The sequence below is a fragment of the Myotis daubentonii genome, chromosome 3 (genome assembly GCF_963259705.1).
Source record: "Myotis daubentonii chromosome 3, mMyoDau2.1, whole genome shotgun sequence".
Taxonomy (NCBI): Eukaryota; Metazoa; Chordata; class Mammalia; order Chiroptera; family Vespertilionidae; genus Myotis; species Myotis daubentonii.
The window spans coordinates 5,395,358-5,418,209 of NC_081842.1; the positions used below are offsets into that span (position 1 = coordinate 5,395,358).

The 22,852-nt window shown below is 46.0% G+C and overlaps 2 protein-coding genes across 8 annotated transcripts in view; one reads left to right on the top strand and one right to left on the bottom strand.

Moving 5' to 3' along the window:
* The first annotated feature begins 84 nt into the window (after window positions 1-84).
* Window positions 85-21,299, top strand: GET1 (guided entry of tail-anchored proteins factor 1). Of its 5 annotated transcripts, XR_009451749.1 has the most exons (7): window positions 85-271; window positions 4,851-5,016; window positions 6,891-6,958; window positions 9,034-9,148; window positions 13,906-13,955; window positions 18,702-18,744; window positions 20,597-21,299. XR_009451749.1 is itself a non-coding variant. In XM_059686486.1 (6 exons), exons 1-5 carry the CDS (start codon window positions 170-172, stop codon window positions 11,199-11,201), a joined length of 525 nt encoding a protein of 174 aa, XP_059542469.1. In that variant the 5' UTR covers window positions 86-169; the 3' UTR covers window positions 11,202-11,248; window positions 20,597-21,299. The 5 variants fall into 5 exon arrangements, 4 of the variants coding, with proteins under 4 accessions (XP_059542470.1, XP_059542469.1, XP_059542467.1 ...); XM_059686486.1 differs by lacking the exons at window positions 13,906-13,955; window positions 18,702-18,744 and adding an exon at window positions 11,128-11,248 and having other exon boundaries at window positions 86-271; XM_059686484.1 differs by lacking the exons at window positions 13,906-13,955; window positions 18,702-18,744; window positions 20,597-21,299 and adding exons at window positions 11,128-11,248; window positions 12,660-13,585 and having other exon boundaries at window positions 86-271.
* Window positions 20,480-22,852, bottom strand: part of LCA5L (lebercilin LCA5 like) — a 35,102-nt gene continuing 32,729 nt past the window's right edge. For 2 of the 3 annotated variants that reach the window (XM_059686475.1, XM_059686478.1), the window contains one exon: window positions 20,480-21,283. In XM_059686475.1, coding sequence (XP_059542458.1) covers window positions 20,565-21,283 — 719 coding nt within the window. In that variant the 3' untranslated portion in view covers window positions 20,480-20,564. The remainder of the gene's footprint in view (window positions 21,284-22,852) is intronic. The other variant, XR_009451748.1, reaches the window with a different exon arrangement.

Sequence of the window (22,852 nt, forward strand, 5' to 3'; positions counted from 1 at the left end):
GGAGAAGGCGTAAACCCCGACCTCGTGGGAAAGACGGCCCCGCCTCCCCGTCAGCGCGGCGCAGTGCGCAGGCGCAGCCGGCTCGGCCTCCGGGCGCAGGCGCGGTGCGAGCGCCGGCTGGGTCCCCGGCGTCCGCCTCGGCGGAGCTCACGCTGTCGGGAGCGTCGGGATGAGCTCGGTGGAGGCCGACCACTGGGCGTGGCTGCTGGTTCTCTGCTTCGTGTTTGGGTGCAATGTCCTCAGGATCCTCCTCCCGTCCTTCTCCTCCTTCGTAAGTGGCTGCCTCGCCTTCCAGGGGCCGGTGGGTCGCGGCCTCCGCCCTCGCCGAGCCGGGCGGAGACACGGGGGTCCCAAACCGGCCGCGCGATGGCCGCATTCGGCCTGCAGAAGCGTCTTGGTCGGACCTTCTGCGTTTTAAGGAAGAAATGCTCAAATCATTAAATACAGACGTGAAAGAAACGCCTGGCAACGCTTGGCCACGCTTTCACGTGGCAGCGATGTTCAGGTTGGGCGTTCTTAGTGCCCCCCCCCCCCATTTCCGTTATTTCTCGTCTCTGGAGGCGTCCGGCAGCCTCGGCTGCTAGGGGGACAGTGCCCGGAGCAACACGGCGCCCCGGGTTGCCGGAGGCCTCGGTCTTCCTCGCCGGCCCCGGAGAGATGGAGCTAAGGGTGCAGGAGGGATGGGGTGGCGTGGTTGGCAGTGCGGACCCAGAACCTCAGGACCGTGTCATGCTGCCTTGACTCAGGGCTGCGCCGGGCGCCCGCTGGGGAGCGCTGTCTCAGCGGCGCTTCTTGCCCAGCGCGAGTGCGTGACCTCGTGTCCCGCTGTCACGGCTGCGGGGAGAGGTGAATGCCGCCCCATCTTCCTTTACCTACCAGAGGAGTCTGACTCATAGTCACCCCGCTAGTTTGATCCTTGTTTTGTGATTCTCTTACTTCTGCTCCTCCTGGAGCATGAATAGGGGCTTCGTGGCAACTTTGATGGGGAGTGGAGGTGGGTGGGGGATGTGTGGGAGAAACCCGAGCTGTCCCCTGGGGGAGGGCGCCCTCTATTGGCCCACAGCGGGAGTGAGGGACTGTCTGACCCGGACTGAGACCTGGAACATTGGGTGCAGGGGTGGCAGCATTATTTCCGAAAGTCGGTTCTCCCTGCTTTTCTCTCCTGCTATAAATTGCTGCTGGGGATGGGTATTTAAGATGAGGCAGGATTTCTACTTTTTCATGTTTTGTTCTGTCAGTATCACTGAGTGCTTGTTTTGTGTAAAGCTCGAGGCCCTAATGTTCTGTGAGGCAGAGAGACTTCTCTTTTAGCGCCCAGGCATTCCTCAGAATCTTTCCTGATGCTGCTTAGTCTTTAAGGATGTTGTCCCAAGTTCTTAAAATTGCATGAGCGACTCTTGAAGAGCTGGCCCCTGGCCATTTTTCTTCTTTAAAAAAAAAATTATGGTGATACATACACACACACACACACACACACACACACACACACACTCTAGAGGCCAGGTGCACAAATTCATGCACGGGTGGGTCAGGTAGGCCTGCCCGGGATGGGGGATGTGTGTGGCAGGTTGATGGGGGTGGGGCTAGTAGGGGGGGGAGGGGCCACAGGCGGTTGGCTGGCTGGCCCCGCCCCCTGGTCGAACTCCTGGTTGAAGAGATGATTTATATATTAGCCTTTTATTATATAGGATAATCATTTTAATCGTTTTTAGGTGTAAAGTTCAGTGGCACTAAGTCCATTCACATTGTTGTGCAGCTGTCACCACCACCCATCTCCAGAGGTTTTTCATCTTCCTAAACTGAAACTGTACGCATTAAACACTAACTCCTCATTCTCTCTCTTTCTGGCACCCACCATTCTACTGTCCGTCTCTATGAAATTTGACGACTCGAAGTACCTCATATACATGAAATAGTACAGTATTTGTCACTTTGTGACTGGCTTGTTCTGCGAATCATAATGTCTTTAGGGTTCATCCTTGCAGTGAGTATCAGGATTGCATTCCTTGTTAAGGCTGAATATTAGCCCATTATATGCATGTCCTACATCGTGTCTACCTGTTCATCTTTAGATGGACATCTGGGTTGTTTTCACCTTTTGGCTATTGTGAGTAGTGCTGGTAGAACATTGGGGTACACATATCTGTGCGAGTCTCTCTTTTCAATTCTTTTGGGTAAATACCCAGAAATGGAATTGCTGGATCATATAATAACTCCACATTTAATTTTTTTGAGAAACTGCCATTCTATTTTTCATAGCAGCTGCACCATTTAATTCTCACCAGCACTGCACAAGAGTTGCAGTTTCTCCACATTCTCTACCACTTGTCATGTTAGGTTGTTGCTTTGAGAATTGCTATCCCAATAGGTGCAAAATGTGGTTTTGATTTATATTTTTCCTTATGAGTAGTGATATTAGACATCATTTCTTGTGCTTATTGGCCATTTGTATCTCCTCTTTAGAGAACTGTCTATTCATGCCATTTTTAAATTGGGCGCCAGGAGCTGTCCCCAGGGGAAGAGCGCCCTCCGTAGGCCCACAGCAGGAGGGAAGGGCTGTTTGTTTTTTCTGTTGAATTAGGAGTACTTTATATATTCTGGATACGAACTCTATTCCACGTGATTTGCAGATGCTGTCTTCCATTTTGTGGGGTTACTGTCCGTCTTTCATTCTTCCTCCGTTCTTCCTATGTACCCCACCCCATTTCACCTCATGTTGGAGCCACATGCAGCTAATCTCAGTTCTCAGAGGCAGTGTTTTGCATTCCTCTATGAATTCTTCGTAATTTCTCCTTAGCTGAGGGGGGAGTTGGAGTGTGTGTTTGGGGTATGCCAGCAGCTGTAAATAAGACCGGGGTCATGTCAGGCTTCTTCACCACGCCTACACCAAACACTGTCACAAGAGGTTATCGCTGCAGTCTAGACTCGGGTGAGCTGCTGCCCTCTAAGGGTGGCTGTTCATCATTTAGAGCAGTGGTTCTCAACCTTCCTAATGCCGCGACCCTTTAATACAGTTCCTCATGTTGTGGTGACCCCCAATTTCATTGTTACAAATTGAACATAATGAAAGCATCGTGATTAATCACAAAAACAATATGTAATTATATATGTGTTTTCCGATGGTCTTAGGCGACCCCTGTGAAAGGGTCTTTCGACCCCCAAAGGGGTTGCGACCCACAGGTTGAGAACCGCTGATTTAGATGAAAGAGGAACTGGTTTGACCTTGGACTTGTATCACATCTATGCTGCTTCTTACAGCCTCTATAACCTTTCTAAACCCAAACCAGTTAGCTTTCTTAAATCTCTGCCCCTTGGTTGCGGCACTGTTTGTTGGGATTGTTAGCCAGGTGCAGGTTTTCTTAGTGTACGCCCTGTTGTTCCGCCTGGTCGCTGGGTTGGTGTGAGGGTCAGTGAAAAGCTGTAAGGAACGTCCTGGTCCCATGGAGGTCAAGTGCTGCACCAGCACAGGCCCTGATTTTAGGACCCAAGTGGGCAGGGCTCTGAGGAGGGAAAGAGTTTGATTGAGAATGGGCCACACCCTTGCACTTCTGATCATAACCTTCTTGCAAGGTTTCTGATGGTTTCCGTTCAGCCAGAAGCAAGGGAGGGGTGCACCATCCCACTGGCTGAGCAGCTGGCTGGCCCCCTGGCCTGAGCCCGTGAGGAATACTAATGCCAGGAATCCTCTGCCCAGCAAAGCCTTGCAAGGCCCCGGGTGGGGATCTCCCCGAATGTTGGGATGGGATGCGTGCTTGGATAAGGACCCCCCAGTCCCTGCTGTTGACTTGGAATTTTCCTGAGAGCGCTTGCTCTTTCCCCTTCCAGCTGGTCACAGGACACATGGGTGAGGGGACCTTGTTCATTTTGCAGGACTTCCTTTAGTCAAAGGTGGCCGAGGAGGAGGGGGACTTCCAGAGCACCCAGTCTGCTTGGGCGCAGGAGGAGCACTGCGCAGGCGCCCAGGACTGACACAGTGAGGGCAGCGTGAGGGGCTTTACTTGATGAATCCTTTATAACTACTCTCCCACTGCCACCCCTGTCGGGCATGGATGCCGCTTGGGCTCTGTGAGTGTTTGGCTGGGTACCTTCCTCTTACCACAGATGTGCGCCTTACCCTGCTCCTCCTCTGACTCCCACATCAGGCTACCCTTTCTGGAGACACCATATCACTACGCTTGGCTCTCACCCCCCTCCCCGGCCCCCTCTTGCCAGGGTGCCCCTTGGCAGGAATGCCCTCATCACTGGTACTCTGCACCCGCATCCTGCTCTGCCTACCTAACTTAGGACTGGATTCTTCAGGGTGGGCAGGAGATGCCTGGTCCGCATACCTGAATGACAGCTCTGGGATGGAAGCAGTTTCTATTTTATAATTCCAATTTTATAGTTATAGTGAAAGACACACATATTTGTACCATAGCAATCCGTTGGCATGTCTTCAAAAGGAAAAATACAATGTGAATAGCGATTCAAATCAGAGGGAGGTTTTCTATTTTTTAAATGTATTTTTATTGATTTCAGAGAGGAAGGGAGAGGGAGAGAGATAGAAACATCAATGATGAGCGAATCATTGATCGGCTGCCTCCTGCACGCCCCCACAACCCCGGCATGTGCCCTGACCTCCTAGCTCACATGTGGACTCTCAAACACTGAGCCACGCGGGCTGGGCCGAAGGGCGGTTTTATATTTGCGGTTGTAGGGAGCAGGACCAGGACCAGGACCAGGCAGCAGAGGCCGTCTACCTAGGTACGGGGCAGCCTGCCCAGGCGGAGAGGCAGCAGGCAGGATGGTGGAGGCGAGGAGAATGGTACCCCAAGAGGAAAGGCACTGACCCCTGCTGTCTGCTCCACCAGATGTCCAGGGTGCTGCAGAAGGATGCAGAGCAGGAGTCTCAGATGAGAGCAGAGATCCAGGACATGAAGCAGGAACTCTCCACTGTCAACATGATGGACGAGTTCGCCAGATACGCCAGGCTGGAAAGAAAGATCAACAAGATGACAGATAAGCTCAAAACTCATGGTGCGTTTTTTATTTTTTGTTTTGAGTTTTTATAAGAGTTTATTTGAGCCAAACTGATGACATTGCCGGGAAGGTACTGTTTTCACTTGTAGTTTTGGAAAGCTTCATGAGAGCTGATTCATAGGAAACCTTTCCTGTGAGGATTCGTAGAATACACGCACTGGTTCTTGGATGTTCGAAAGGTTGATATAAACCTTGAAGTTGTCTAGGAGAAACCCAATAATAATAATTACAATTACTTTCTCTTTATTTTGCTGGTGAACCTTTGCTTTCTAATAGAAACATTCAGGATACTCTTAGAGTCTCTTCAGAGCCAACTTGAGAGGTTGTCATTTTCAAATTCAACTTTTCTGAGAGAAGCCTAGAAAAGAATCTCACAGTGGATTCTCAGGGGCTTTCTTTTTCCTTTATTTATTTTATTTTTTTTACATTTTTATTGATTTCACAGAAGAAGGTAGAGGGAGAGAGAGAGAGAAACATCAGTAATGAGAGGGAATCATTAATTGGCTGCCTCCTGCAGGCCCCCTTGTGGGAATCGAGCCCGCAACCAGGGCATGTGCCCTTAACTGGAATCAAACCCAGGACCCTTTAGTCTGCAGGCCAGTGCTCTATCCACTGAGCCAAACTGGCTAGGGTCTCAGGGCCTTTCTTATTCTGTTCTCTAAAAAGTGCTATCCGAGTGTAGACTCAGGTCTTACTCATTTTGATGTTTGCTACTGTCCATAACAGTCTGCTGTGATGACGACGATTTTCACAGGGCAGCCTGTGTGCTGAGAGCATGCACTGTGAGAGAGCTGTCTGCGTGGCTAGTAAAACAGGCAGAGGGGCCTGCCCAGGACCCAGGCAATTAGGCTCCCTTATGGATTACTGTACAGTGTAGACCGGGGAATCGGGGAGGAACATTTAGTCCTATTGATTGGTAAGTGCATTGTGAAAAGAATCTCTGATTTAGATGAATAGCTTTTTCTAAAAAATATATTTCATTGATTTCAGAAAGGAAGGGAGAGGGAGAGAGAGAGAGACACATCAGAGATGAGAGAAAATCATTGATTGGCTGCCTCTTGCACGCCTCAGACTGGGGATTGAGCCAGCAACCTGGGCATGTGCTCTGACCGGGAATTGAACTGTGATCTCCTGGTTCATAGGTCGATGCTCAACTACTGAGCCACACCAGTGAGGCTAGATGAATAGCTTTAAGGTTTTTTGAAATTAAAGCTTCACATCCCAATCTGTGTGTGATTCTATTTTACTTTTAATTTTTGAAAAATAATTTTATTGATTTCAGCGGGGAAAGGAGAGGGAGAGAGAGGTAGAAACATCAATGATGAGGGGGAATCATTGATCAGCTGCCTCCTGCATGCCTCCACACTGGGGTCAAGCCTGCAACCGGGCTTGTTCCCTAACTGGGGATTGAACTGTGACCTCCTGGTTCATAGGTTGATGCTCAAAGTGGCACTGAGCCACTTTGGCTGAGCTCTATTTTAAATAATAGCATAGTGGGTGATGTAAGACATCCTATTTTATATGTACATGCATAATTAAAAAATATTTTGTGAGACAAAAGAGCTCTTCTGGCCCTAGCTGGCTTGGCTCAGTGGATAAAGTGTCAGCCTGCGGACTGAAGGGTCCCAGGTTCGATTCTGGCCAAGGGCACATGTCTGGGTTGCGGGCTCGATCCCCATTGTGGGGTGTGCAGGAGGCAGCCGATCAATGATTCTTGCTCATCATTGATGTTTCTATCTCTCTCTCCTTCTCCCTTTCTCTCTGAAATCAATAAAGAAATACATTAAAAAAAAAGAGCACTTCTGTGTATTTGAATATTTTCTTCTCCTTTCAGGGCTGATATAATCATTTCATCCTGTTTTTCCTTTCAGTGAAAGCACGGACAGCGCAGTTGGCCAAGATCAAGTGGGTTATGAGTGTTGCCTTCTACGTATTGCAGGTGAGTGTCCTATGGTGTCACTGGGTCATTAAAGCTGGTGATGGACTTTGCTCCCCTTCGGCCCCTGGAATCCAGGCTTTTCCACCTTCAGCTGCTGTGCTGAGTGTCCTGCAAGCATGTAACTCCGAACACTCTGAATTTATAAGTTAGACGAAAAGCCTTTCTCTTGATTAGTGTCGTTAACTCTTGGGATTTTTAAGCAAATGAACGCCTAAGTAACTCCTCTGGAGTTCTTCATGTGGTCTTCACGCCAGCGCAGGTTTGGGAGGCTGGGGGTGAAGTGAGAGAAGCTTACTTAGAAATGGTGTTTTCTGAGATGGCCAGTGATTTTGGCTGTTGCTTCCTCCATGGTCTACAGATGAGTAAGTGACTATTCTCCAGGTGGGGAACCCGTATTGTCATGAAAGTCCAGTACCACTGACTCACAACTTTCCTAGGGGGGGCTTTTACTTGCCTTACCCTGAGGTTGCAGATCTGCTATGGCTGCTTTAAAAGATCTCTGAGGTTCAATGTTATGAATGATGTTGATTGGGGTAAAGGACTCAGGCTGTTTGGTTATAGTAAGTACTTTGATCCTGAGGCGCTGTCACTGATATGAGATAGGTTTTTCCAGGGACTGAAGTTAAGCCAGGGGCCCTCTTTTAATTAAAAAAAATAATGTATTGATTTGAGAGAGAGAGAGAGAAGGAGAGAGAGACACAGAGAGACAGAGTCAGAGACATTGACTTGTTGTTCCACTTATTTGTGTATTCATTGGTTGCTTCTTGTATGTGCCCTGACAGGGGATCGAACCCACAATCTTGGCGTATCGCAGGTGTGGGGACCTTTTCCTGCTAAGGGCCATTGGGATATTTATAACATCTTTTGGGGGCCATACACAATTATCAACTTAAAAATTAGCCTGCTCTATGTGGTCAAACATTTAATTAACTCACCCCTGATGCCTTAATAGGGCCAGACCAAATGATTTTGCTGGTCTTATATGGCCTGCGGGCTGGACGGTCCCCACCCCTGGATATCGGGACAAGGCTCTAACCAACCAAGCTACCCGGCCAGCGCCAGAGGCCCTCTTTTAGGGCATATTTGAGTGACATATTCAGGGCCACAGAGGGGACAGAAGACAACTTGAGGGAATGCTGCTGGGGAAAGGAGGGGAGAGAAGAGATGCTCTCACCATTTAAACTTGCAGAGGCCCGCTTCTGCATGAGAAGGCCAGCACTAGAGTGTGGATGAGAGTCAACAACTTTTTGAAGGATCCAGAGGTGTAAGGTTGCTTTTGTCCCTAGTAAGGTGTATTTAGCATAGTTTACTTAAAAGAGATATTCAGTGAGAAAAGAACACTTGTGTTATGGGAAATCTTCATTATTTATCAGCTAATTTAATAGTGTATTTAGTTGACGCTCAAACAACATCGGTTTGAACTGCATGGGTCCACTATATGTGGATTTTTTTTCAATAAATATATTGGAAATTTTTTTGAAGACTTGTGACAATTTGACAAAACTCACAGGTGAACCACTGAATAGCCTAGAAATATTGAAAATATTAAGAAAAAGGTACCTAACCAATGGACACAGACAACAGGGGGGTGAAGGCATGAGTGGGGGGGGATGGGGGTAATGTGGGGATAAAGAAACATATGTAATAACTTAATCAATTAAAAAAATAAAGTAGAAATAAGCAAAAAAAGAGAGAAAAAGGTATGTCATGAATGTATAAAAGATATATTTGTATTTTCTCTTCCTTATAATTTTCTTAACATTTCTCTAGCTTAATTGTAGGAACACAGTATATGATATATATAACATAAAATATGTGCTAGTCAGCTGTTTATCAACAGTAGGCTATTAGTAGTTATGTTTTGGGGAGTCAGAAGTTACACTGGGGTTTTTGACTGTGTGGGGTCGATGCCCCTAACCCGCATTGTTCAAGGTCAGCTGTGTATGTTCCCGGCGCTGTGGGCTGTAGGGACTGGATTGATAGGGCGTGGTCGTCGCTGTGGGGTGTCCTCGTCTCCCTGTGAGGACTGGCCGCGGGACGGCAGGTGGTTGGCACTCAGCACAGTGTCTTCGCAGGCTGCCCTGATGGTCTCCCTCATTTGGAAGTATTATTCTGTTCCTGTGGCTGTGGTGCCCAGTAAATGGATAACTCCGCTCGACCGGCTGGTGGCGTTTCCCACTAGAGTAGCAGGTAAGAGCTTCCTGGGACACAGTGGGAGACTGTGGAGAGGCTTAGGAGGAGGTGTGTGGCAGGTGAAGTCAACCCGACACGTCCTCATCGTCCATTTCACAGGGGTGGGGGTGGGGAGGGGTGGGGGTGGGGGCGGGGTGGGGGCGGGGAGGGGGTGGGGCGGGGTGGGGCGGGGTGGGGGTGGGGGTGGGGGCGGGGGTGGGGCGGGGTGGGGGCGGGGAGGGGGTGGGGGTGGGGTGGGGGTGGGGGGAGGGGTGGTAAGGGTTTGCGTCTCAGCCTCGAAGGCTGGCTGTGAGGAAATGCAGATCCAGAGAAGTTCCTTACCTTGTCCGCTGTCACCGAAATGTTAAGCAGCAGAGCTAGAACTCAGGCCACGGCTGCTTCTGGACTCTAAGCCCATCCCTGCAGTCGACAGCCTGCTTATTCCAACACTACCTCCAGTTCCCAGATTCTGCAGCCCCTTTTCAATTCTAGGCCTAGCGAGGGCAGTTATATGTGAATGATAATTTCTTTTGGATGTTAAAAGTAGTACATGTCATTGTGGGATGACGAAAAAGAAAAGAAAAATGAAAGAAAACTCATTAGCTATGGATAACCTCTTAGACTGTGTTATATTTTTCCAGTCTTTTTCTATTTATTTTTATACAGGGATGGGCAAAAGTAGGTTTACAGTTACGATTACATGAAACACAGTTTATTCTTGTATTATTATTGATTCTTGTATTATATATTCCATTCGAACAACTGTAGACTTACTTTTGCCCACCCTTGTATAGTTAAGGTTGTCTAGCTTTTTGTCCCTTTTTACTTTATATTGTAAGCCTTCTCCCATATCAATAAACTTTTCTTTATTAAGGAGTTTTGAATAGCTGTTCTTCATTTGGATGTGTCATAATTTACTAATTTTCCTGTTAAAAATTAGGTCCTAATTTTTTCTACCAAGAATAATGCTATAGCACACCTCCTTTTCAGTCAGTTTTTGGTTGTGATTTGTGATAATGCTGGAGGTGAATTACTAAATTAAAAGGAATGACTGTTTCAATTTAACCACTTCCCTCCCCCGCCCCCTTTGTGGGACTCAGCCTTGAGGGCAGCACTGGTGCAAGAGGCCAGTCTTCCCGGTAGCCAGCAGGCCACTGGCCACTCTTGCAGCCTGCCTTCCTGTCTCTCATTGACCAGTGGGACAGGAATGGTGTGGGTAAACATTGCTTCATTCATGACGCTCTTTGAGAAGGGAAAACCAAATAGTGTCACAGAGTGGGCTTCCAGCCTACGAATATTGTCAATAATGAAGTCTATTTCTCGGTAGAGAAGAGGAACTCAAACCAGTGCTCATGGTTCTGTATAATTCCTGCTTAGTAAGGAAGGCAGCCCTGTGAATTAATCGAAAGTTTGATGCATTGGAACCCACAAATACAAACTTTGTCTTAGCCCAGCACTGCTCCAAAAGAATGGAACTACTCTTACTTCCTCTAAGACAGGGGTTCCCAACCTTTTTTTGGCCGTGCCCCACCTAAGCATCTCTAAAATCCTGATGCCCCCGCCCCCCGTGACATATAATTCTTATTATTCAAAAAGTGAGCTCCTATGCACGTGGAGGAAGCCTAAAAGGCCATTAACTGGGTCTATACAGGCTTCCAAAGAACATGGCAGCCATGAAGGAGAAAAAAGAATAAAAGAAGTTGAAGTCCTGAGGAAGAAATCACTAAGAAATTGTTAAAAAAATAATAATATGAAGTGATATGAAAAAATAGCAAAGTTTCAAAACATAGAATAGAGAACTGGCATACATATGTCACAGAATGTATTTATATAGTGTATATGAGGCCCCTAGAACCATAAGAAATGCAAAAGTTCATTGTTAATAACTTAGTCTCGAATCGCCCCCCTGTGGTGCGTGTGCCCCACGTTGGGAACAAAGGCAGGGAATGTGGGCAGAACGCTTGCTGTGCTCTCACGTTGAATTTCTTTATTTTTAGGTGGTGTTGGAATCACCTGTTGGATTTTAGTCTGTAACAAAGTTGTGGCTATTATGCTTCATCCTTTCAGCTGAAAAAGAAGATGAATACAGCTCTGAGACTTTGAAAAATGAATTTTCATGTAGGTTAAAAATCTGACTTAAACTGTTTTATTGTCTTGTATTTGTTTAAGAAACAAAAGAGTGCAGGTTAGTTCTTTTGATGACCCTGCTTGTTCTTGGATTTTATGTGAGATTCTTATAAGAATTAAATTTGTACACTTGTCATTGAGGCAGAGAGGTCTGTCACGCCTCTGTACTGGCCAGCAAAGCAGCAGATTTGTGGTAAGAAATGTGACATTACAGGCATCTATCTACATGTTGTTACTTGTGATTTGCACACTTGGCATATTTTAAGTATGCTTTTTAAAAATTGATTGCAGAGATGTGAAGGGAGAGGGAGAGAGAGGGAGAAACATCAATGATGAGAGAAAATTATTAATTGGCTGCCTCTCATGCACGAACCCTATTGGAGATCAAGCCTGAAACCTGGGCATGTGTCCTGACCAGAAATCGAACTGTGACCTGGTTCATGGGTTGATGCTCAATAACTGAGCCACACTGGCTGGGCCTTCTCTTGGCATATTTTAAAGGTCACATTGCCAATTGGAAAGTCAACATTTTCTCATAATTTAAGTACTTTAAAGACTTCATACTACTTTTAATCCAGATTAGAAAGCAATTTAATATCACTACTAGAATTTGAAAATTTGTTTTTTAATCTCATGCAGCACCACTGAGAATAACACTAACTGACATTGCCTGTGCTTATCTTTGGTTTAAAATGTCATCTGTTGAGCAAGCCTTGGTGGAGTATTATCTCCTTATTTGAAGCTGTTATTTTTTCATTTCCGAGTTTTATAAATGTATTTGTGAGATCATTACACATTGTTTTGTGCTTGAATTTTGTGTTTTGTACTTAAAGCATTTCAAATGAAATGTATTTATAAGCATTTAATATTTATGCTCCATAGAACGGAACAAAATTAAACAAAGTAGGGAGCCTGATTAAATTAATTTAAATAGATACATGTTTGGCCCATAAAGTATAATGCTGCTAAATATTTTTTTTTTTTTAAATCTCATTGATTTTTTACAGTGAGGAAGGGAGAGAGATAGAGAGCCAGAAACATCGATGAGAGAGAAACATCGATCAGCTGCCTCCTGCACATCTCCTACTGGGGATATGCCCGCAACCCAGGTACATGCCCCTGACCGGAATCGAACCTGGGACCCTTCAGTCCGCAGGCCGACGCTCCATCCACTGAGCCAACCCAGTTTCGGCACTGCTAAATATTTTTAAAACACTTCTTTACTAATTAAAATCTTTGCAAGTGCTTGTATGACTTCCTTCCTTACAGCTACTCATTTGCTATGACCAGTCTGTAACTGACAAGTGGCAGAGGGCTTTAACCATTAACTACGTCGGCTGCAGCACCTGGAAGCCAGATTCCATCACTAGGTTTGAAAAGATCATGTTCTTGTGCTCCTTAGTGACCCAGTGAGGAGCTCGCTGTGCTTCCTGCTAGCTGTACATGAAATGACAGAGCGCTGTGTTACTTCCGTTTATCGGACTGGAGTGGTCTCAGGTTCCCTGGTCATCCAGGCTTACCTGGCAGCAGGTTGATGTGGCTTTGAGGAAGGATGCAGAGCCAGGGGCACAGCTGTTTCTACAGACAGCACCGTGAGAGCTCCGACTCCAGCTTCCACCGTCAGTCACCACAGGGCACACGTGGCCACAAGGGTGAGATGCCAACCTGATGGGGGGAGATGGCAGCAGCACAAGGAGGTTGCAGGGTCCAGGGTCCGTAGATGCCACAGTCTGATGCCCACCTGAGCTGCAGGCAGCTGGACGGGTGGCGTAGTCTCGATCGAGCGGCCAGGTGCACATGCCCAGGGATGTCCTTGGCACACTAAGCCGTTTCAAGCCTCCCTGACAAGACCTTTATTTATTTCCTAAGGATATATTCTGTCAGTTAGTACTGCAGTTATGACAGATTTCACTGAGGCTAGAGGAAGAGATGTACATTTCACAGCTGTTAACGCTTTCCATGTACATTAATAGTGAAGATTAAATAGGGGGAGTTTAAATGTTTGTCATATTTCACATAATTGTTTTAAAATAGATAATAAACTTGGTATTGCCCTGGCCAGTGTTGATCAATGGTTAGAGCATTGGCCCATGGACCTAAGGGTCTTGGGTTCAATTCCTAGTCGAGGGCATGCATGTACCTGGGTTGCAGGTTCATTTCCTAGGCCCAGTTGGGGTGGGTGCAGGGGGTAACCAACTGATGTGTCCCTCTCACCTTGATGTTTCTCTATCTCTACCTCTCCCCCTCCTCCCTCCCTTCCACTTTCTCTAAAAAAAAAAAAAAAAAATCAATGGAAAAATATTCTCAGATGAGGATTAAAAAAACAAACATGGTACTAAATTTAAAACATAGAAAAGGTACATTTAAAAGTTCGTTGGGGGCGGGTGTGGCATGGAGAGGGTAAATGGGGAAACAAAGGGGACATCTGTAATACAACAATAAAGATAAATAAAACCCCAAAAAACATCTCCTAATCCTTTTACTGTTGTGTCACCCAATTTTCCTCTGTTACCAGTTTCTTATGATTCTTCCAATGATCCCATACATTTATGGATACTGATATGTGTGGTTTTAAAATAAAATTGTTAAATTATAAAAATAGTACCTAAAAAAATACCTGGTGCTTTTCTTTTTAATCCTATTTGAAGAGTCCAGAAAAGGAATGAGGAAGCAAAGTCTCCCATGATTCCACAGAACGGGGATTACTGGTATTAATGTTTGTATATTTATGTATACTTCTGGATAGCTATAGGTTTGTGTTTCTATTAAAAAATACTGGGTATAGATAGTTTCTAGCTTTAGATGAGACATCTGTTTGATTTAAAGTATCTAAGGCTCTCTTCATGCCAATTGGATTTCCTGTATAGTAGTGTTTATGGTAAATCAAGCAGGGAAATATTTCTATCCACAATCTTTTTTTTTTTTTATCCTCACCTGAGGATATTTTTCCAGTGATTTTTAGGGAGAGTGTAAGGGAGGGGGAGAGACAGAGAGACACATTGATTGGTTGCCTCCTGAACACACCCTGACCAGGGCTGGGGATCAAGCCTGCAACCACAGCATGTGCCCTTGATTGGCAAACTGTGACTTCAGTCCGTAGGCCAGCGCTCTATCTGCTGAGCCAAACCAGCCAGGGTGAAACAGATGCTTGTTAAACCTTTTCACTCTATTCATGTCTACTAACCTATTTCCTGTCTCTGTGCTTTGCTATTGATCAGTGCTTCAGATCTTTTACTCTCTTCATTCTGGTCTCCTCTGCTGTTAAGCCTGTTTGTTGAGTTAATTTAAATTATTATATGTCTTCTGAGTTGTCACAGATGCTGAATTCTTATTCTTTTTAATTCATATTTTCAAAAACTACTTTTATTTCTTCAGACATTTGTTTTCTGTGTATAATTCCAATAGGTGAAGTCTTTGCAGATCTGGTCCTTATATGTTATTCCTCTTGGTTCTCTTAGCACCTTGTTCTTTTTGTGTTTAACTCTGTAGGAATTTCCTGCGGCCTGAGTTGAAGATAGGTTCTTCCAGCCTGGCCGCTGTGGCTCAGTGGTTGGGCATCGACCTATGAACCAGAAGGTCACAGTTCGATTCCCGGTCAGGGCACATGGCTGGGTTCCTGGCTCAATCCCTGGTGTGGGGCATGTGGGAGGCAGCTGATCAATGATTCTCATCATTGAGATTTCTATCTCCCTTCTCTGAAATTTATATATAAAGGAAAACAAAAAGATAGGCTCTTGCAGAAAGGATTTGTATTTCTACTGCTCTGGGGCTACTACCAGCCTAGATCTCTTTAAACTTTACTTTTAGGTTCTATCAACCAATCCAATTTCAGTCTGTCAAACAGGGTGAGGGTAGACTGGCCACAGTCTCTGAGTTTAAGACAATTTCTCAGCTTATTGAGGCTGAGGCCTGGCTGGCCAGGGGTCGTGGGAGGGACCTTCTCTTAGGCTTCTACTTGGGCTGATGGGTGTTGTTCTTTGGGTTTGGCCCTGGAGGCTTTTCTGATGCTCAGTTCTCCAGTTTTCACAAATGCCCTTGAGGCCAAAGCTGACTTCAGAGAGACAGCCTCCCTGGGGCCTCCTTTCACTTAGTGTTCACCAGCTAAACTGATTAAAAACATGTTTGTTCTAGAAAGGAAACCTTTGGAGCAGCGGTTGTCAACCGGTGGCACGGACCACTGGTGGTCTGTGAGGTCCGAAAGGTTGGCGACCTCTCTTCTAGTTAATACAGCATTTTTAGCTTTTCTATAGCAGGAGCGCCAAAGTACCTTGTCTACCAGAGAACAGGAAATGAATTTCTTCTTAAGAAATATTTTTAAAATATGTTTTAATTCTCGTGAACAGACTAAAAGGAATTTGAAATCTTAAGAACTTCTATTAGTGAAATTTTTCCCATTTAAAATACACTGGAACTTAAAATGTTTTGTGGACCAATTCAGTCAGTCTCTTTTCTTAGTGATGCTAAGTGTTGAAAACGGAAGATTTAATCAGATTCTCGTTGCTCTCAGTAGCAGTAAAGTAAAACTGTACTTTATTCTCCAGCACTTTCTACACACAAGCGTCTAAAATATTTCATTTAAAGTGGTTATTATTTCCATAAGCCAAATGCTGTATATATGTTAACATTGTTTTCTAACAATCAAATATTAACATTTATGCTTTGGTGCTTGACTTAAAAATATTTATTATAAAAAATATGTTTTTATTGATTCAGAGAGAGAAAGGAAGGGAGAGGGAGAGAGAGATAGAAACATCCATGAGAGAAATATCATCAATTAGTTGCCTCCTGCACACTCCCTGCTGGGGATGGAGTCTGAAACCCAGGCTTGTGTCCTGACTGGGAATCGAACCAGTGACCTCCTGGTGCATGGGTCGACACTCAACCACTGAGCCACACTGGCCAGGATGGATCGCTTTTTATTTAAAACACTAGGGGCCCGGTGCATGAAATTCGTGCACTGGGTGGTGGTGGGGGGGGGAGTGTCCCTCAGCCCAGCCTGCCCCCTCTCACATACTGGGAGCCCTCAGGTGTTGACCCCCATCACCCTCCAATCCCAGGATCGGCCCCTTGCCCAGGCCTGACGCCTCTGGCCTAGGCGTCCGGCTCGGGCAGCGGGGACCCGCAGCTGCAGCGGCCCCACGATCATGGGCTTCGCTTTAGGCCCAGGCAAGGGACCCCTAGCTCCTGGGACTGCCAGCTTCGACCGTGCCCAGCTCCCATCGCTGGCTCCACCCCTACTTTCTGCTATCACTGGCCAGGGCGGCAAAGGCACCTGATTCTCCGATCATGGCTAGGGCAGGCAGGGCAAAGGCCGCCTTTGCCCTGCCCCCCAGCTCTTAGCTCCCCCCTGGGTTTCTGATCACTGTCAGTGGCAGGGGGCTTCTTCCTGCTTTCCCTTTCGCCTCCCTGCACTGTGCCTACATATGCAAATTAGCCGCCATCTTGTTGGCAGTTAACTGCCAATCTTAGTTGGCAGTTAATTTGCATATAGCCCTGATTAGCCAATGAAAAGGGTAGCTCGTACACCAATTACCATTTTTCTCTTTTATTAGTGTTGATCTTTCCCTCCTGATTATACAGCTATGTTCAGTATTGAAAATCATAGAAAATAAATTAAAAATTGACCACAATCTCCTTCCTTAGAGATAGAAGTTAGCATTTTATTATCTACTAGAGGCCCAGTGCATGAAATTTGTGCATTGGGGGGGGGGGTCCCCTCAGCTCAGCCTATACCCTCTCCAATCCGGGACATCTCTCTCACAATCCTGGACCGCTGACTTCTAATCGCTCACCTGCCTGCTTGTTGCCTGGTCGCCTCTAACTGCCCCCTCTGCCAGCCTGATTGCCCCTCATTGCCTCTGCATGCTGGCCTGATTGCCCCTAACTGTCCCCCCTGCCAGCCTGGTCACCCCTAATTGCACCCCACTGTTGGCCAGGTCACCCCCAGCTGCCCCCTCCCTGATGGCCTGGTCACTCCTTACTGCCCCCCTGCTGGCCTCTGTCGTCCCTCAACTGTCCCCCTCTGCCTACCTGGTCGCCCCCAACTTCACCCCCCGCCGGCCTGGTTGCTTCTTACTGCATCCCTGCCGGCCTGGTTGCCCCCAACTGCCCCCTCTGCCAGCCTGGTTGCCCCTAACTGTCATTTGGTCACCCCTCACTAACCCCCCCTGCCAGCCTGGTCACCCCATGCAGCCTGCTGTTCAGTCATTTGGTCATCCTTCACTAACACCCCCTGCCAGTCTGGTCACCCCACACAGCCTGCTGTTCAGTCATTTGGTCATTCCTCACTAACCCCCCCTGCCAGCCTGGTCATCCCATGCAGCCTGCTGTTTAGTCGTTTGGTCATCCCTCACCCCCCTGCTGGCCTGGTTGTAGGTAGCCATCTTGTGAGGGTTAATTTACATATTACCTCTTTATTATATAGGATAATAATAAAAGTATAATATGCTAATTAGACCAGACAGCCAAACGACCTTCAAGATGTCCTTCCAGATGAAGCCGGGGCTGCGAGGGCTGAGGCAAGCTGCTGTGGCTGCGAGGGCCGAGCCCCTTGCATGAATTTCGTGCGTCGGGCCTCTAGTCTTATGCATATGTCTTTAAAATAATCTTAATTAGATGACTAGAAAGTAACAAGCTTAGATTATATTTTTATTTTATTTTATTTTTTTATAAATATTTTTTTTAATATATTTTATTGATTTTTTACAGAAAGGAAGGGAGAGAGATAGTTAGAAACATCGATGAGAGAGAAACATCGATCAGCTGCCTCCTGCACATCTCACACTGGGGATGTGCCTGCAACCCAGGTACATTCCCTTGACCGGAATCGAACCCGGGACCCTTCAGTCCACAGGCCAACGCTCTATCCACTGAGCCAAACTGGTTTCGGCTATATTTTTATTAAATAGTGCCCTAGAGAAGCACTTTTAGGTAGTTCAGATTTAATGTTATGATTGTGCTTTCGTTGTGGGTAGGCATAAGGAAAGATCCCCTGAAAAATTCTCCATCTGCTCTAAAGCTGGAGTAGACATTGTAATATTGTACGATTACACCATTTCTAAGAATCATTTTAGTAAATTTCTCCAGAGTTTAAGGCTAGTCAATTATGTCATTTCATGTGCATTTGCATAGTCCCCTGTGTAAGCTATGAGAATTCTAAGTGTTCTCTCTCTGCCCTCCCCGTCTCTCCTTCCTTCTGTTTTCCCCACTGTAGTTTTCATAAAGGTCAAAGCTTATGCCATTTGTAGTCTTTATCTTTGGTTTTAAATACAATTCTTTTCCCATCATAACTTGTACTCCCCCCCTTTTTTACACTCCCTTTTAAAAGTTTATTTTCAATTTTTAAAAGTGTTAATATTACACACAAACCCATAAACATCCTTGGAAACACTGTAGTCTAAATCTATATATATAAAAGCCTAAGTGACCATTTGACTGACCCATAGCTATGACGTGCACTGACCACCAGGGGGCAGACACTCTGACTGGTAGGTTACCTTGCTGTTGAGGTCAGGCCAATCGGGACTGGGTGAGTGGGGCTGGACACACCCTGAAGTCCTCCTGCAGTCCCTCCCCTGCCCCGATCATCGGTGGTTTCCCTCAGCCTGGCCTGTGCCCTCTCACAATCCGGGACCCCTCAGGGGTCCGTGCACTGGGCCTCTGGTTATAAATAAGTTGCTCTTATAACTAAATGAATGCAGCCCTGGCCAGATAGCTCAGTTGGTTACAGTGTCCACCAATGAGCCAAGGTTGAGGGTTCAGTTCCCATACAGGGCACATGCAGGAAGTAACCAATGAATGCATAAATAAGTGAAACAATACATTGATGTTTTTCTCTCTCTCTCTCAAAATATATAATCTAAAAAAAAAATGAATGAAGGCAAGTTAACTGATGAACATTGAGAGTACAACCCTTTTTGTATAGTCCTAAAATAAAATATTCTAGGTGTAAAGAATACATTAATCAGGACTGAGCAGCTAACTTGTGGACACTATATCCATATGCTTTTTAAAAAAATATATTTTTATTGATTTCAGAAAGAAATCAATAAAAGAGAGATAGAAACATCAATGATGAGAATTATTGATCAGCTGCTTCCTGCATGCCCCCTACTGGGGATCGAGCCCGCAACCTGGGCATGTGCCCTTGACCAGAATTGAACCCAGGACCCTTCACTCCACCGGCTGACGCTCTATCCACTGAGCCAAACCAGCTAGGGCCCCATATACTATTTTGAAAGAACAAGATTAACAGAAAAAAAGGTCAAGGTGCAGGTATGCCATGAATATATTTAAAAATGCTGAATCCTAGGTGCACATGGGAAAGTGTTGCCCCAAAGGCAGAATATTAGATGCCCAGTTTAGCTGAATAAGACAACACTCAAAAAATAATTTTTAAAAAGTATTATTGATTTTAGAGAGAGGAAGGGAGAGACTGAGAAACAAATATGAGAGAGAAACATTGATTGGCTGCCTCCCAGTGCACCCCTACCTGGGATGGAACCCGCAACCTGGGCATGTGCCCTCACCAGGAATTGAACCATTTACCCTTCGGTGTATGGGACGACACTCCAGCCAACTGAGCCACACCAGCCAGGGCTCAAAAATAATTTTCATAAAACCAAGCTTGGTGATCACTGCTGTGTTTGTGTTTTTTTTTTTTTAAAAAAAATATATTTTATTGATTTTTTACAGAGAGGAAGGGAGAGAGATAGAGAGCTAGAAACATCGATGAGAGAGAAACATCGATCAGCTGCCTCCTGCACACCCCCTACTGGGGGATGTGCCCGCAACCCAGGTACATGCCCTTGACCGGAATCGAACCTGGGACCTTTCAGTCCGCAGGCCGACGCTCTATCCACTGAGCCAAACCGGTTTCGGCCTGTGTTTGTGGTTTTTAAAAAATATAGAGCCCTCTGATCATATTTTATCTTTCAAAGCTGCTTCATGCTTTTAAAGTTACAATGCAATTTGATTTTTGATAAAATTGTTATATGAATGAGATATGTATATCTTGGGTGGACTTGAGCAATGGAGTCCCATAGAATATGAAAACAATAATAAATGAGTCATCCAAAAGATAATGGACGTCTCAGTTATAGGAAAAATAAGGTGTCATTAGAAATGTTGTCATTGTCTAATACAAAATGGAATTTTAAAATTAGGTTAGCAATAAAACAAAACCTTAATTATCCAAAGTCAATTTATGTACGGAAAACACACACACACACACACACACACACTACAAAATTAAAGGCACAAAAGAACCAGAATAGCAGACCAGACTGTATTAGAATATCGATTGTATTTAAATAATTATTTTCATTTTTCCTTCTGTAGGTGACGAGGACTGAACAGAACTCACCACAGTTACTTTAGAATCTCCAAAAGCATTGCTGGCAGAGGCCTGACTAGAGGGTGGCTGCTGTATCTTACTTTTCCAAGTCTCCTCAGACCCTTCAGTAGCAGCACTTGCTTGGTCGTTTTTAAAGACACAGCCTGATCCAAAGAGTTCCTCCATGAGGTTGCTCTTCTTTGCTCTGAAAGTTTCGTCTTTTGCTTTTGTTCTGGAAGACTTACCAAAAGAGGGCTCGTACCCGCCCCCGGAGTGCCTGGGCGCCAGCTCTTTGGCGCCCCCGCGCTGTTTGCCTGTGCTGTGGTGGCATCTCCAGGCCCCTGGTTTGGCTGGCCCACCGGACGCAGGAAGCCCGTGATGCAGGTTTTCCGTGGCTTCTGTGAATAAATAATGCTTTCTTTGTCGGAGGTGTATTTTGCTGGTGTGGGCATTTTTATTTGGCACCTCATCCATGTCGCTTTTTGGGACACTTTTTTTAAGCTCTTCTTTTGCTACATCATTTTCCTGTTGGCTTTCCCGTTCAGGGTGAATGACTTGGATTCTTTTTGATGGTAGTTCTTGTTCTATTTCTAAAGTGGTTTTCTTCTCTTGATCTGCTTTTTTCTCTCTCTGTCTTCCACTGTTCTCCAGAGCTGCTGGTACTTTCAGATGTTCCTCTTCCTTTGATAAATCTGTATTAGAAAAATAGTCAATTTGGCGATCTTTAAAATAATGGGCTTTTATTTCAAGATGGCATGCATGTTTGCCACACTCATTTACACCTCCTGATAAGCACATTAAAATGACATAAAGGCGAGGCAGTAAGAGCATACAGCGCCAGAATACGGAAAGGTGCTCTTAGCGGCAGGAATGTGGCACTCTCCTAATCATACCAAATGAGAGAAACATGAAACCAAAAGAAAAATGATATTCCCAAGAGAACTAAAAGTTGCCAATAGGTTATTACTAAAGGTTCAAACACCACTAGCTGGAGGTAGTGCCAGTTGAAACAACAAGAATATTTTTACCCAATTGGCAAGTCATTTCGAGTTGGTGAGACTATTGGGAAATTGGAACTCTTGTTCCCAGCGCGTGGTTGTGTAACTTGGTATAGCTTTATCTGGGTGGCAGTTTGGCAGTACTGATTACAATTTTGAGTGAACATATTCATAGCCTCAACAACTTCACTTCTAGGACCAAGCCCTACAAACACACACACTGGCACGTCGGGTAAGGATGTTACTGAGCATGGGTAGGGAACAGCGGCACGTCCTAAATGCCTGTCAGAGGGTCATGGTTAAATACAGGATGGCATGTGCAGCCTGTGGGATTCTGGGCATTTGTGATAGAGACGACGGGGATGGACGTGCCCTGACAGGAGAGATTTCAGGTGTTAGTGAAGTAGCCACCGGAAGAAGGGCTGCCCTTTCCCGTCCTCACCAGGCAGCAGGGAGCCTGCTGTCAGCCCTCTCCTCCCGGCCGGGGGTGGGGGGTGGGGTGTTAGGGTTAGTGGGGTGGGGAGGGGGAGGAAGGCCCGTTGCAGGCACAGACCTGCAGCCACGACCAACGAGCTGGTCAGAGGAGGCCACCATTTACCAGGCAGAATGGCAGTCATTGTGAGGGAGAGAGGGACGTGCAGAGAGCTGGGAAATTTCCTCACATATTCCACACATTCTGAAATGAAACTATTCACTATACTCCAAAGTAATAAAAAAGGAATTCTAGCAAGAGACGAAATATGTTTCAAGAATTAGTGGTGAGCAAAGAAGCAGCAAGATGTATAGTTAAGTAATATTATGCCCTACTGATACTTAATGCAAATGTTAAACTTTGCTAACAGGAGAAATTGCTTATTTCCAACTTCCACTGCTCCCAGTCCCAGTCCTGACCACCAGTCTCTTGCCTGGGTCATGGCACCGGCTGTGCCTGGCCTCCCTGCCCCTGCCCTTCCTTCTCCGCAGTCAGAAGAGGCACCTCTGTTCCCGCTGGTGAAGGCGAAGCCAGGATGATGGCTGCACCCCAGAGGCAGAGGGCCACCAGTCTGTTGTGGTTTTAAAAAATATATATTTTTATTGATTTCAGATAGGAAGGGAGAGGAATAGATAGAAGCAGCAATGAGAGAATCATTGATCTGCTGCCCCCTGCATGCCCCACACTGAGAATCCAGCCTGCAACCTGGGCATGTGCCCTTGACTGGTATTGAACCCGGGACCCTTCAGTCCGCAGGCCGACAGTCTATCCACGAAGCCAGCGGTTCTCAA

Coding starts and splice junctions, on each gene's coding strand:
- GET1 (XM_059686486.1), top strand. CDS start 170: ATGAGCTCGGTGGAGGCCGACCACTGGGCGTGGCTGCTGGTTCTCTGC. Junction 5,017..6,890: donor AGATAAGCTCAAAACTCATG/GTGCGTTTTTTA, acceptor TTTTCCTTTCAG/TGAAAGCACGGACAGCGCAG. Junction 6,959..9,033: donor TTGCCTTCTACGTATTGCAG/GTGAGTGTCCTA, acceptor GTGTCTTCGCAG/GCTGCCCTGATGGTCTCCCT.